Source organism: Anoplopoma fimbria, chromosome 10 (assembly GCF_027596085.1).
Source record: "Anoplopoma fimbria isolate UVic2021 breed Golden Eagle Sablefish chromosome 10, Afim_UVic_2022, whole genome shotgun sequence".
NCBI lineage: Eukaryota > Metazoa > Chordata > Actinopteri > Perciformes > Anoplopomatidae > Anoplopoma > Anoplopoma fimbria.
In genome coordinates, this window is record NC_072458.1 from 22,394,109 (window position 1) to 22,409,961 (window position 15,853).

The 15,853-nt window shown below is 36.3% G+C and overlaps 1 protein-coding gene across 1 annotated transcript; it reads right to left on the reverse strand.

Moving 5' to 3' along the window:
• Positions 1 to 557: 557 nt before the first annotated feature.
• Positions 558 to 12,196, reverse strand: LOC129096913 (CD209 antigen-like protein C). The gene is made up of 6 exons (XM_054605607.1): positions 11,959 to 12,196; positions 9,251 to 9,379; positions 6,834 to 7,004; positions 6,526 to 6,701; positions 5,446 to 5,561; positions 558 to 2,210 (listed from the first exon to the last, which is right to left on the reverse strand). Exons 1-6 carry the CDS (start codon positions 12,044 to 12,046, stop codon positions 2,030 to 2,032), a joined length of 861 nt encoding a protein of 286 aa, XP_054461582.1. The 5' UTR covers positions 12,047 to 12,196; the 3' UTR covers positions 558 to 2,029.
• Positions 12,197 to 15,853: the final 3,657 nt, after the last annotated feature.

Genomic DNA, 15,853 nt, shown 5'->3' on the forward strand with positions numbered 1-15,853 from the left:
TACAGCAGGAGGAAATATGTCACATGCATTCACCATGAAAATTAAATGTGGCCTACAGACACCCATGTATCTTTAACAGAAGGACTGCTTGTGTTAGTAGTGCCACCTGCTGGGCAACAACAACAACAAGAATGGGAGGTATATCTTTCAGTACTCATCATATGATCATGTATTTCCAAATGTGCTCTCTTTTTAATACCGACTACTATGGAGTTTCACATGAAGGGAATAACTAACTATCAAAATGACTGAGAAACAAGTTATGAAAACATGCATATCGACAAAAGAAAAGAAAAGACGTATGTGTTGTTCACTTTGACAACACCTGTGCAACATTTAGCCTTTTACTTATTGCTATCATGTTCATCAGATGTTGGTGTCTCCTGGAAATTTGCTAGTTGTTTTGTTTTTGCCAGTTGTAAAATCAAAACAATGAACTGGAAGAAGCGAAGAGACACAGAAGGACACTACAGAGAGAAATCTTTCACATTACACAAAGTACTCCGACTCATTGTTCATATAAATAAATGAAATACAAGTAATGTGAGACATTAAGATACAAAACAATTATCATTATTATTTATTTACAAGATCCACAAGGCATATTTCTGCATAATTTCAAATATTTGATTCATGTTACATTCAATTCGACAACAAAAAACAAACAAAAACGTATGAAAAATTTGACATCTAAAAGTGTATTAAATTCAAATTGATTATTCTTACTTCTTACTTAATCAAACCTATGCACAGTTGCCATCACGACACTTGTACAGTCAACACGATTCTTTTATAAACACTATTTATTGCTAAAAGGTATAATTTCATTTGTAAAAAAATAAATGAGAATATTGATAATAATCTTGATCCCTGATATTGAACAAAAAAAATGAATCATTCAAAAAAATATGACATTGTTTATGTAGTATAAGGCAAAGAAACAAAAGTAAAACCACATTTATTAAACACCTTTAGAAGAACCACCGCCCTCATTCAAGGAGGTTAGGCAGTTTTGATATGATACTTAATGAGGGATATTTTCATCATCTTCTTGGGAGAATATTAATGAAAACAGAACATCCACCTTCACTTTTAAAAGGAAACTTAATAAAAAAAACATGTTTACCTTCTGATTTTGTTGCCTCCAAACTCTTCTGTTAAAAAGTGTCAATAAAAACTGGGTTGAATAACTTGGCGTGATGGGAAGTTCTACATTTGTTGTGTTTTTTTATTATATTTCTAAAGTCCTAAAAAAAGAAATAGTCCCATAATAATCTTGTCAGAGTTTCTTTATAAATCCAATGAGTAAGATTTGGCCACATGCTCAAAACAAACCTCATGGTCCTTACAATCTCAATTTACAGTCATCAAAAAAAATTAAAATAAATGGCAAAAATTCAACCAGACTGCTGCTACAAAATAAAAATGCCGAACTCACATCTGAAGATTAGTAACTTCAACTTGATCGACAAGCCCTTGTGTTGGACTGTTGCAGACTGAATGCTACAGTGACTCAGTATCGCCTCTCCAGGTTACAAGTGGTATTAAAAGGCAGGTCGGGCTGCCGCTAGCTGGTTAGCATTGCTAATTTCAGTAGATATCCCTGCAACACAATACATAGACGTCTTTGATGTAACGTCAACACTGTATCCTTTTCACATTCTGTTGACGATGTAAGCTCATTTTTTGAATGCTTCTGACAAAAGTTCTGGACAGATCTTACACATTTCTACTTTAAAGGCTGATATGTTATTCATAAGATCAGTGACCCAGAAAATAGGGAATATTTTACGGTTAAAAACAGTATGAGGAAGTCATGAAAATAAAAGTGCAGTAACTTTAATTATTTACTACTGTGAACCCATATTAATTGGACTTTTAATCAGTTATTATGTTACAATGAGAGGACAGAAAGTCTGAAATACCCTCAATTCATTTAATTTCATTCATCCTATATTCATCCCGTGCACCATAGCTGCGTTCATGCATGCAGAGGACATACTTCAGACGATCAGATCTAACTGACCGCTCAGTGTGGCATGGCGGTGCTGGCGCCGGCGCCCATCTTTTTCTCACAGATGAAGGGCAAGCTCATGGAGCAGGGGGCGTCGTACCAGCTCCGGATCGCCACTCGCTCCATCACCTGTGTTTTCACAATGTAGCCACAGTCCTCGTCTATGTGGTTGTTGGGCTCGCCGACTTCCCAAAACCTGCAGTTAGGAAAGAGGAGAGAAAATCACGTTGGTCAATAATATATTTTAAAGGCAGAATGAGTAGAATGTGTCTGTTGTGCCAGCGGGAACGAGCCAGTTTCGCCAGTTTCAGTCTAATTTTGAACTAGTTAATTATATTTTGCCTCATTATATATATTTTTTTCTGCATTATTTCCGCCATTTTCATTGCTTCCTGTTGGAAAGCACGCTTACAATCTGTGACCTTGTTGCAATGAAACGTCTCGAACATTGCAAGAGAGGGCAGAGTCTCTGCAGACACCGCCAAACACATCTAGTGGGTCATAAGTAAATAATGAGGTGATTGAACGAGTCTCAACTTATAAATATCTGGGGGTTTTTCTTAGAAGACAATCTGTCTTTTGAAATTCATATCGACTGCCTCACAAAAAAAATCAGGGTGAGATTAGGTTTCTATTAAAAAGTTAATCAAGTGATGCTTCTATCAGCAATCGATTATGTTGATATTTCATCTTCTTTTAAAATGTTAGATTCAGTGAATCACACTGCAGGATTTGTCTCTTTATTGGGGTTTCTGCACACATCATTGTGGTTTGCATAAAAAGGTTTGTTTGTCTTCTTGATACAACTGTAGAATGGAACATTGGTTCATTTTTCTGTATTATGCCACAAAACACAAAATGCCTCCTCATCTATTTTCTTTACAGTAGCTGCAACCTGCGACCATGGTGAAGAATTATGTTTACATCCTTAGATTGTTATTGGTAAAAATGCTTTTAAAGTTTTTCAACACTCATCTTTGTGTGAGCTTCAAAGATATTTTAAACTAGATTACTTTATAGGCATGCAAGATTTTAAAGAAAGGATTAATGACCATTCAAGCACTGAATGCACTCGTAGTGATTCTTAACTACAATTCTTTGGACGAAGCAATTCACTGGTTTGTTTTAAGTGTGATTTGTTTTTATGTTGTTTTTAACTCTTTGCTTTTTTGCTTTTTATATCTGATGTATATTTATTCTACATTTATATATAATAAATATGTGTTTTTATGTACGCTTTCATCTTTACAACCATTTTCAAGAGATTTAAAATCTCAATGTGATAAAACTGGATAAATAAAAGTGAAATAAATTGAAAATAAGTGATAATTTAGAAGAATTACTTTTATGTGAGTCTTAACATTGTTTTATGGATAAACTCATGACTCAATTAATCCTACAAATTATTTTCTAGAAAAGCTTACGGGATAAAAGTGGTTAAAGGTTAAAGCATTACAATAAATGTGAATCATCCAGCAACATCTGAGCGGAGCCGAGCCAAAATCAACCAAGAACAACTCAAGGAAGGAAAAGAGGAAATTAATGAGGCAAAAGAGGAATGTCAAAAGGTCATTTTCAAAATGAGGAAGGAAAATCAGATGGTTATTAGAAAATCTGTTGAGTTGACACATGATGGAAAGAGAACAAACTACTATGGAAAAAATATTAAAACCAGCCAAAGTCAGATTACAAGATGACTTGTAAAATGTATTTTTCCAGAGTTACTTCAGGCTCTGACTCATTTGTTTTTCATCAGAGGTTAGAGGTCAGGATCACCTGCCGTGAAGCTGTTTAACAGTAGTTACATAACTCAGAGCTGCTGTTTATGCAGGCAGACATGATCCTGGCCTCCCTCCAGCTTTTACCCCACATGTGGAACATCTAGAACATTTAACGCATTGCTTATGTACCTAACATCTAAGCTTCACTGTTCATTTACATTTGAATAAGACAAATAGGTTAATATTACTGAATAAAACTATAAAATTAATGTTAATACAATTGTAAAAAGGGCCCAAGGTGATGTCTTCAACTTGCTTTATGTCCAACCAGCAGTCCAAAACCTCCAAATATTCAATTTACAATGATGGTAACAGAATAACGCAGGCCAGCCGTCATAAAGAGAGTTGGTTTCAAACCAGCCATAGTTTTATAGAAGAATACTTTTCCATTGCCATGGTCCAGACCTTTGAATCGGCTCTGACAATTCTGTTTTTTGGAGTCCAGGAACTTCACTTCCCTTTTGATTCTTTTTTTGCACCCCTGGGATGACTTCCCAGTGAAACAGGAAGTAATGCATTGATTTTTGCACTTAACAGCATTTCTTAAACTTCTCTACTTCCCATTTTTTCCCTCCGCTGGCTTCATCTTCCATTCTCGCAACCTGACTCTCTCGATCTGTCCTCGTTCAGTGTGAACCAATCCAACAACCTCTCTGTGCAGCTCGCAGGCCAAAACATGAGCCAAAGTCTGAAGGAATGCGAGGGGTCAGTGTTTCAACAGAGGTGCAATGGTCAGTCAATGTGCTTGTGGGTGTTTGTTCAGGTATGTGTGATTAACAGACAGTCTGGAGCCACAGGAGTGAACTCACAGTTTGGGCAGAAATGAACTGTTCTTAACTCCACCTATCCACCAACAGAGACTCAGTCCTCCATATCTTCAAAGACCACCTTCATGTCCCTGTTTTTCTCTGCCGTTGTCTAACATACATATTTTTTCTGAAATAAGTACTATGGGGTCCACCGGCCAGACCTTGCTTCTGTATGTTCCCCTTGTTGTGGTGAATATTAGCATTAATCTTTTTTTCTTAAATATCTACACAGTTTTGGTGGTATCTTCCTGTATGCACAGCTTGTAGCTTGCCTTTTATATATATTTGCATATTCATAAAATCCTCTCCCGGTGGTCTCAAGTGCTGCCTGAGGAAGCAATGAGCATGAAATGTGTCGCCTAACAATCTGCATGTTTTGCTCTGTGTGCATGAGAAATCCAACATTGATCATGTATAGTGACACTTCAAATTTGACCAAATTCTCCACCACAAACAATCCCTGAAAAATTTGAATAATCATCTACATGTGTTCTGATGTACCTATTTTTCCAACTCCCAGACTGGGACACGCCGTGGTAGCGACCTATCAACCATAAAACATCCCCTGCTTTATGGTCTGTTTGACTCTAAATGGAGCATCATTTACTAAATGAACATCATGCTGTATTGAAGAAGACTTGAAACTAGAGATTGAGACCATAAACTCATGTTTACAATGTTTACTGAGGGAATAAATCAAGAGAGAAGTAGAGTCATTTTCTCATAGACTTCTATACAACCAGAGGAGTCGCCCCCTGGTGGACACTAGAGAGAATGCGAGATAAAGACACTTTGCCACCTGGTTAGGAGGTGAGATGAGTTGAGAATGAAGTGAACCTACCCTCCGACCAGCGGGGTGCCGTCAACCCATTTCCACTGATCCTCTGTGACCCCGTCAGTGATCCCGAACCAGTAGGAATTCCAGTGACCTCTGGGAAGAGAATCCCACAGAAACGTCTAAGAGGAAACACGCACACAAAGGAAATGTTGAAGTGCATTCAAGGAACACATTCATCACAGGTTGTTCTTGTAAATCAGACAGACAGCTCAATGCTTGGCATTTGATTAACATCACAACACCATCAAAAAGCCCAAATTGTGTTGAATGATAGTGTTTTTGTATAGAATAAGGCTGAGGGATATTCTACTATCGTTCAATTTGCAGGAAAACCTCCAAAAAGAGAGAGTGAATGTATCTACTACCACATATTGTGTGTGTATCAAAGTCTGACATATCTTCTACCTCTGAAGAGCCCCGCTACAGAAAATAGTCCCCAACAAATGCACTATTTTCTCTTTTTTGAAAAACTGTATTGACCAGCTGTTGTAGGAGATAACCGAGCCTTGATCAACATTCAAGACTTAATATTTCCAGTAAGTTCGGTAGTCCACAGATAGGATGTTTTAATTTCCTTGTTATTGGTCATTCCTTGTCATTCAAGATGGCGCCGTGGATGGCTGCCTTGGTGTGTTGGTGCGCATTGGTTTGTGTTGTTAATTCAGTTTCCTGGTTAACCTTCAACACATTATTCTGGCAATAGGGTTAGAAAATGTGGGTTTAAGTTGTAACAGGAACTGCTGACGAGTTCATGTCATATCTGACCCATTCTCGACTTTTCTGCCCAAGAGATCTTGAAAAGATCTTGAATATGTAACGCAACCATTTAAGCTCGATGTCTACGATACAATGCAGGCCGACAGAGAGGTACCGGGGTAATCGGCCATTTTATCCTCTTTTTCCTGCTACAAAATATTCACCTATGTGCCGACCTATTCCACTAACGTAAGTGAAGAAACTTTCCCCAAAAACAGTTGGAAGCTGTAGAAAATGAAGCCGCTCTGCTCTGTTCCGTATGAAACTCCCGATGGAACTCCCGACGGACGCGAAACCTAAAGGCGTTCCTCTCGTGTCGTACTATACCTGCTCCTCGGCCGTGTGGATGATGGCCAGGTGAGCTCCTTTGCTCTCGCAGAACGACTTGCTCTCGGGCCAATCCCTCCTGTTTCTGGAGATGAAGTAACAGCTGTTGTTGAAGAGATTCCAGTCCATGGGACAGACGATCGGGGTCTTTGTCGTCGGTTTGATCACCTCGGTGGCTGATGAAAGAGAGAGATTAAGCATCCGGGGAAACAGTGAGGTCTCGATATATTCACAGTTCAGCCTCAGTAACAGTCTAGACGTTTATATGCACCAAAAACGCACCCATGTACAAATATGGAGTTGTCTACCTTTAGAGGCTTTCATGGAATCCAGTTCGGCTTGAAATTGATCCTTTTCTTTCTGCAGTTGTTTATTCTCCTCCTGCAGTTTTTTGATGCTGGTGGTCAGAGCCGTCACGTCTGTATCCTGCGTCTGCTTCTCTGAGGTCACTTCTCCATCTCTCTGAGGTTTGTTCTTATCTGTGGAACATATATAGTAAAAATAATCAAGTAACTTAAAGATCATTTAAGAAAAACATCTTGGGAACAACACAAGTATAAAAGTTCAGGCTCACACAATACAAGACTTGCAGTTCAACACACGGGTATATTTCCATAATTTGATGCTTTAAACTAAACGTTGGCATGAAGGATGCTGGGGAGTGTTTTTAATTATAATTTAGTCATTTTTTATTTAGTAATATGCAGCATTGAAATACGCATGCCATGCATAGAGATATAATTCTAACTTCTTTTACTTTGAGATATACTGACTACATCAAACTGTGGAAACATGAAGCTTTATGTCTAAAATAGATCTGCTTCCTGAAAGATGAAAACGATGCATATTGTTCATCAACATCTAAATAAATGTATTTTCTCTTTGTTTTAGTTTTAACAACAGCCATGATACAAATTATACTAGTTTTATATGAGTCAGGTGCCATAACAGAACATTTTAAGACTTTCTGCGTGCAATTTTTATGGCATGTCTCTACCATGAAACGGCCGCAATTAGATTTAGGCAAAAAAAAACCGGTTTCCTGGATGAAAGTCTTGTTTGTTCACTTTTTATACTGACATGTAGCCGTAACTTGCTATTAGCGTTGCATATTCACGCTTATGCGTTTGCAATGCAGTCAGTACAGACTGCATGCTGTAAAATGACACGCAGAAAGCAAGAATGTCGTTACTATTGCACGCTAAATGACTGAAATAGTCTTTTCATTCACACACCTTTTGGTAATAATGCATTTAATTCCTTTCATCCCTACCGCTCCCACTGTACATACTTTTTTTTCTCAGAGACTTATTTCCAAGAAACTTTTGGGCACATCTCTGGTAAACACACGATTTAAATCGGTGCTTTTGTGTGTTTCTTTGTGGACAAAACTCAGTTTTACAGACTTGCCGACTAAATCATTGAGTTTTGATGTTGGTTGACTGAAAACTACTTTAGTTGAGGACATTCTTAATAATCACATCCTCCACATTGCATTTTAAAGTAGAATTAACTAGTGTCAAATCATGATAATTATCTAAATTAACAAAAAATGTTGTCAAACCTAAGTGTGTTAATTAATCTACAGCTCGATTATCTCATTTTAAAAACATGTAAAGTCCTCACTAGCTGGCACTAGTTTAGCTGACGAGCTCATTTAATGCAGAAGCAGCATTTCAGCCTTCAGACTGTGTGGCTGTTTCAACATGCAAGCACACTCACACACACACACACACACACACACACACACACACACACACACACACACACACACACACACACACACACACACACACACACACATGTACAAAAAATCTGGCATACTATTGACATTGCCTGAAAAGTGTGTGTTGCAAGGCTCAAACCACAGGATCCTCTTTTTTCTTACACAAAACTGTTTATTAGCAGCTCACACTGATGACTTAGTGCTTTTTATTTGATATCGTTCTGCTTAGTCTCCTGAAACATTCACTATAGTGCCTCCAGATTATTAAAAGTTAATAAATGATGTAACAGCAGCAAAAAAGACTACAAGGCATCGACATGGTTTAAATTGTTTTTTCTTTTGAAGAAACTGAAAATAAACAGTTTCCTTGGTAAAAATTACAAAAGGAGCTTAAGACACAACATTTCTCATAGCTCCACAAAAAAACACATTCTTACAGCTTAAATGAGCATAATGTGACTATTTCAACAACTAATACACATGTGGAAATTGGCGCAATTGAAAGATATAAAACAAAACAAAACAAAAAGATGGTAAAAATGTTTTTTAATAATTTAAGGAAAAACTGAGAATTTCTGGGATTGAAGTTGTGAATTAAAGAGAAAATAAACTTGGATATTCTTGGATCTTGTGTGTTATCTAATTTTTTTCCTCACCAGTTTGCATTGTGTTTATCATTAATATGTATAATAACACGGTGGTTTTTGATAACTCATTAAAGTTTTGAGAAGCCTTTTTTAAAGTTTAGAAACCTGTATGTTTAATTATTTCTTTTTATATCAACTTGCAGCTTTCTTTGCAGATTGCTACCTCGAAATGTCCGTCCTCGGTAATATGCAAAGAAGTGTCTAATGTCACCCTCGTCCACATGTTTGTGCTGGTTGAACACTTAATGGGAACGTTGGTCCGCGTCCAGTGGTCAGAATAACTTTTTTACTTTAATACCGATAGCAATAAATGAAATGAAAGAAATAAGTGTCTGACGGTTTGAGTACTCACAGTGTGCGGTGACGGCTATGATGGAGATCAACAGGACGGCACACAGCGTGGCCAGGCAGATGGTGGCGAGGCGGTAGGGCCCGGGGCCGCTCGGCCGGGGGACCAGTCTGACTGGGGAGACTGGGTGAACTGGAAGGCAAGAGGGAAAATCTAATAAACCAAATGTTCTTGATATTGCATACTGATACACTTAGAGCTAAATAACCACAATATTAAGAATGTTAAATGTGAATGTTAAAGGCAGGGCACGTTTGTTTATATAGCACATTTCAGCAGATTAAGAAGATATTGTGTACTGTCCTTATTATGATGTCAGCAGCCAAACCCTGTTTATCACAGTTTATTAACTGTATAGCAAAGTTCGATCACCATATGTATCTATAAAACTTAATTGTTTAAGCTGCCAAAGCACCTTACATTAAATAATACTTATTTAACACAGTCATGTAGCAGCTGATGTAGCATAAAATATCTCAATCATCTTGTTTCAACACCATATGTTAGTTTCTTGTTAACAACATGAAAACTTATTGTGATATTGTTTTTCATAAAATATTTGGACTTTGGGGAATAACAATAAAGTTCTGTGATATAACAAGGTAACGTGAATTGTTTCTTGTAAAGACTAAATCATTTGGTATCTATTAATAATGAAGAAATGTCAGAATCTTGTAAAAGAAAGTAGAAAAGTTTCTCATTAAAAACAAGAAATGTTTTTTCTTTGTTTGTTTGCTTTTTGTCCTGGTGTTCTGCAGTAACTTGTCTTGCTTTCTCTCATGTCTGAAACAAGGCGGGTTTGTATATTTTCACTCCAAAGTGTAGGCTTATAAACACAAAAATGAACACACCTAAATGAACCCTTCACTAAATATGACTGTGCTCCTGTATTGTTGCATTAAAGGAACTGAAACAGTTGTCTTGCATGAAATCAACTAAACTAAAGTCAACACTTATAGTAGAGGTGTTCTGGTATTATTTTTCCTTTTTGATTCCTAAACTTGCATATTGCCCAATACCGAGTACCGATTTAATGCTATTGTGTTAAAAACAAAGAAAAAAGGTACAAAGGTCATGGTTCCCTTTTTAATATGTATTTTATATTCCTGAGAAAACATCACATTTAACAACTGTATTTATTCAAGTTTCAATATTTGAAAACACCAATATCTTGATCAGAAGTGACACCAATATCGATCAGAAGTGACACCTTTTTTACACGATGGTGGTCAAAATGTTTGATAAATAAACACATTTATAGTTTGCACATATGGATCGAGTGACATTTGTTTTTCCTGTGTAGCCTAAGAAAGCTGATAAATGATATGGTATCTTGGTATCGGATCGGTGCATTGACTCGCATACCCGATCCAGCATTTAAGGCTGTTTTTTATTCACTATGTCATGGCCTCTAGAGATCTTTACAATCTGTTCAGTCTTGTGAAAAACCTGTCGGAGCAGGTTCTGGGATGTTGGAGATCCGGCTGCATTAAAGTGAGGGATTTGATTTGTTTGGACATGAGGCGAAAGTCGTCAGGCGTGAAAATTGATTCCCACACAGATTCAAAGATTTTTATGTTGTTGTTAATCGATTAGTGTATGAATAGACTTCCATGATATTTTGGTGAACATAGAAGTTGGGCAGCCTGATTTGACTTTGTCCATGAATCATGATCAATGTTTTTTGTTAAATTTAATCAATGAATGAAATGATGGAGAGCTGATTCAAATCCCAAGGAGGAGAGTTTGTGAGGAGACTAAAAAATTGTGAACTCAAAAGACACTGGCTTCAACACTTTGGCTGTGGCTGTGGCGCAGTGGAGAGCAGGGTCGTTCTCCATTCAGAGAATCGGTGGTTCGATACCTGGCTTCGGCATGGACTGGATGTTGTATGAATGTTAGTTAGATTATGATGGGCAGGTGGCACCATGCATGGTAACCCTGTCATCAGTGTGTGAATGGGTGAATGATATGGAATATAAGCTTTGAGCTACTGATTGTAAGTCGCTTTGGATAAAAATGACTGTAATTTAAAATGTAATGTATGACTTTGACCTCTCATGACCCATAACTTAAATATCATTAAAGGTATTTTACTGTGTTTTAGGTATTTTTATTACTAATTTAAATGCTAACATCTGCATGCTAACATGCCCAAAAAGACAAGTATTTATATCACTATTGCGGTACTTTGTTTGGATTTTATGTTGTTATGTACTTTGTAATGTTTGCTCTTTGTAATGCACTTTTTGCACTTGCTGTAAAGCTCTTTGCAACTTTTTTTTTTTTTTAAAAGTGCACCATAAGTCAAGTTTAAAGCTAAAAAAAGTTATGAATCAAAGTGTTAAATTAACCAGCAGTGATAATAAATGACATGTTTACTCGTTTTTCAAACCAAAATACTGTAAAATACAAATAATCGTCAGATTAATTCATGGTCAATAACTATTACCCTAGCAAGTATAATAAATTATAAATTGTAATAAAAAAATAAAAAAACTATTGCAAACCATATATTTGCTGCATTCTCCCTCTGGATGACCCCAAAAAGGTGTGCAGAGCTGACATCATGGTTACATAATGAAGCTTGCGTGTGTTTTGATTCCAGTATATTTCACATAAAGCAGCAATCATTAAGATAGACTCATATATAAGTAGCTCAAATGTTAAACTGCAAGAAACAATAAGAAATACTCGTGGTGAGGACTCACCGCCGAGGTCCACATCTGGCCTGCGGTTCATATCGTCGTCTATCAGTTTGGAGTACATCCCCTCACAGGACAGGGAGGGGGTCGACATCACAGCAGGGGAGAGAACAAACAAAAGTATTCAAAGTATTTATATTAAAAAGTTTAAAAAAGGTTACAATGTGGAGTGAAAGGAGAAAGAAAAACGTCCAGTGGTTCTGTGAGTGCCCCTCCTCTCCCTGTCCCCACTGCTTATGAAGCGTCTCTGCTGGCCACAGATGGAGTTATTCACTGAGGAGCAGCCCAGATGTGCTCCGGTTATTTGTTTCAAAATAAAAGCCGGTCTTAAATCGGTCTTACTTGTGTAAATAGTCTTTCTTATACTACACTATTTCAACAAACGATATCATTATCTACTGTAAAAGCTCCACTGCACTTTTTTTCTCGCACGTCTCTCTTAGGAAAAATAAACATCTGCGACATCTGAGGTATAATTTCTGCATTATGACCAGAATAAATACAAATCTATCCCTATTTTCATAATTATAATTCTACTGTAATAATTGCTGCTGTTATTATAAGTAGTCTTATTATATGAATCATTTATGTCATATACATTGAATGTGTTGTATCTCTGTTATGCTGTTCATTCTGTACACATGACATCTATTGCATTCTGTCCATCCTGGGAGAAGGATCCCTCCTCTGTCGTTCTCCCAGAGGTTTCTTCCTTTTTTCTCCCTGTTAAAGGGGTTTTTAGGGGAGTTTTTCCTGTGCCGATGTGAGGGAAGGACAGAGGATGTCACATGTGCACAGATTGTAAAGCCCTCTGAGGCACATTTGTAATTTGTGATTCTGGGCTATACAAAATAAACTGAATTGAATTGAAAATGAATATACATAGAAACATATTTTACAATCAAGGACTACTGGCAGAAACAAAGTGCTGTAAGAAACAACCATGTTAACTTGTTTATTTTATAAACATTGGACGTTATGTTTGTAAAGTCATCAAAAGAAAACAACAACAACATATTATTATTATTATTATTTTAGGAAAGTTGCAGTTCATTTGCATATTGTGTAAAACAAGAACCAAGGAAATCTGTGTCTGCATCTCTGTGTACCTCTTTCAAAATGATTTTCAGAGTGCATGTATTCAAAATACACTGAGAAAACAGACTTTTAATATCTACCCTGAGCCTTCCACTTATTGTATTCCTATTAGTTTGTTTCTGTACTTTTGCTCTGGTTTATGCTCTTAGATGCTTGTTTAAGAAAGGAAATGCACTTATGAGCAGTTCTGTTGAATACCTATGTTGAATACACTTATTGTAAGTCGCTTTGGATAAAAGCGTCTGCTAAATGACTGTAATGTAATGTAAAACGACATGAAAGAAAATGTCACCATCCAGTGTCTAAGTGAGAATGAACAAATGGCAAGAAAACAGCAAGTCTCTATTTGAATTTGCTCAATGTTGGGCTATTATTTTGAAGGCACAGCTGTGTGTTATCCTGTCTTCTTGTGATGTACTTGATGTAATTCTGTGGAGTTATTGTGCCACATTATTTACGGTAAAAACAACAACAACAACAACAACAAAAAAAAGAACATTGCTGTTTTCCAACATTTTGGGGGGGATTTGAAGAAACATGTGTAACAGTTTTCAGTATTTTGTTGTGTTTCTGTCTGTCAGTGCTTATCTATAAATGGATAGCTCCATTTTAATGGAGGAAAGGGAACTCAATAGACTAGATCTGTTATAGTCAAGTTATCTCATGGAACTTTTTTTTTAGCATTGCTAGCAGCTGTAGGGGTGGCATGGTTGGTCTTTTGGCCTGTTTGGTCCAGAGTGAGATATCTCAACAACTATTGGATTTATTTCCGTGACATTTTTACACTTACTTTTCAAGGAAGATAAACTGTGCTGATTGCCTGACTTCTCATTTGGCCACATAATCAGATCAAAGTCTTAATTTGTTCAAATTTGTACTTTTTGGTTTCGTAAATATTTGAAAAACAAACATCATTCCCACCAATCTTGACTATACATCATATTTATTGCTAATTAGCAAATGTTTAGATGTTAAGATGCTGCAATTTTATGAGCCCTGAACTGGATGGATAAGGAACAGAAGAATGAAGATGGTGAAGATGATGAGAATTTGCCAATCAGCATAAGTTAAAATTTGTGTTTAGTGCCAATTAGCAATATGTTATCTTTAGCTCGTTAGTTTGATGAGAAAATGTGTGCTTTGATCACATTTGATTTAATTTTTTTTTATCGAACTAGATTGAAAAAAAGTATTTGACAGATCCAAAGAAGTTAAAGTATTTATGGATCTTTTTCTCGAATCATTTTCCTAATTGTTATCTCGTTAATCAATATCTAATGCTGTGATTCTCTCAATTACTACATTGATTAGTCTTCTGTTTATATTCCACGTCCTTTCTGCTGACTTTCAGAGAAGTATTAGGTGTTCAGACCTGATTGGTCCAATCTACTTCACAGCTGCCAACCAGCTGAAGGTGGAGAAGAGCGCCCCCATTCAACACAATGGCCACATATGGGTACTGCATCCGTAGTCGCTATAATAATGATAAATACAATACCTAAAAGTTAAAATAGTTGAATAGAACATAAGAGCTGTAATTCCTTACTATTGTACATACTGTATTTGTAAGCATACAAAATAGCAGATTCATACACATTTTATGATTGATATGGTATCAGGGACCCCCAAGCTCCCAAAAAATGGGATTAAATATTTTTTCCCCCAAAATTAAAAACTCATGCCAAGAAGGGTTAAAGAGCAAGTTTTTCATAGCTTAAAGCTTTTTGTTTTTAATGATATGCCTCCCTGTTCCTGGGTGGAGTTTATAATTATGATGCTTTGTACATTTGTTATTCCAAATGATCACAGAATCCAATCAAAAATATGTGTTCCCAAATATTCTTGATTGGTGAATTAGATCAAAACATTTTAAGAAAGAAGATACCAGTTTTAAGTTGCCGTCTTTATTTTGCTGTTATTTGGAAAATAAGGCCATTAGATATCAAATTGACACAGAGTGAAGATGACAGTCTATCCAGATGAAGCTAAAACATCTGACTTTGATGAGTGAAAGAAAAATCAATGAGTAGCTGATAGAACTCAACAAGTCTGGTCTTTAAACAATGTTAAGACTGCTGTCAACAAAGATGCCCCTTAACATGAAGCAATGTCACTTATTCCCCAGAAGATGTCACCGTTAAATCATATATTCAACTTTGAAACTCCAGTGACAGCATGGTGAAAATGGGATTCATATGTGCAACGGAGTGAAACTACAACAGACCATAATGTTACTGTTACAGTAACTAGAATCTGAAGATTGTTTCTGTTCCCCTTTTCAGTTCCTTCCCCTCCATCTGTACCGACTCTTCTAACAGCCTGGTAGGTTGAAAACTTAAATTGGTAATCAGAGATACAATATTATAAAACCTTCTCAGGAATAATCCCCAAAAGTGTCATGTGTATTTCATGCAAGATAAATAAAAAAAAAAAAATAATTTACCTCCAAATAAATTGTAGAAAAACCCAAAACAACTTTACTTCAGTATGTGCAGTGATACTGATAGTGTGGAATGAGAAGAAACTAAATTACAATATGTGAAATTAAGTATTATTAAGTTTGTATTGGCTTGAGAGTATGTATTTTAATATAGTGACAAATTAAAAAAGTACATTTGTCACAGTTGTTTACCCTGTTTCAACAACGTAAACACTATTACTTACTATGGTATAAAACATACCATAGTGAATTACTATATTTTAAAATAAATATAGTACAATATAGTATAGTATAGTTTAATTAATAGTATTTCTTGACAATCTACCGTTATATTGTCTTAATTGTCAGTCAAATGTAAAGGGT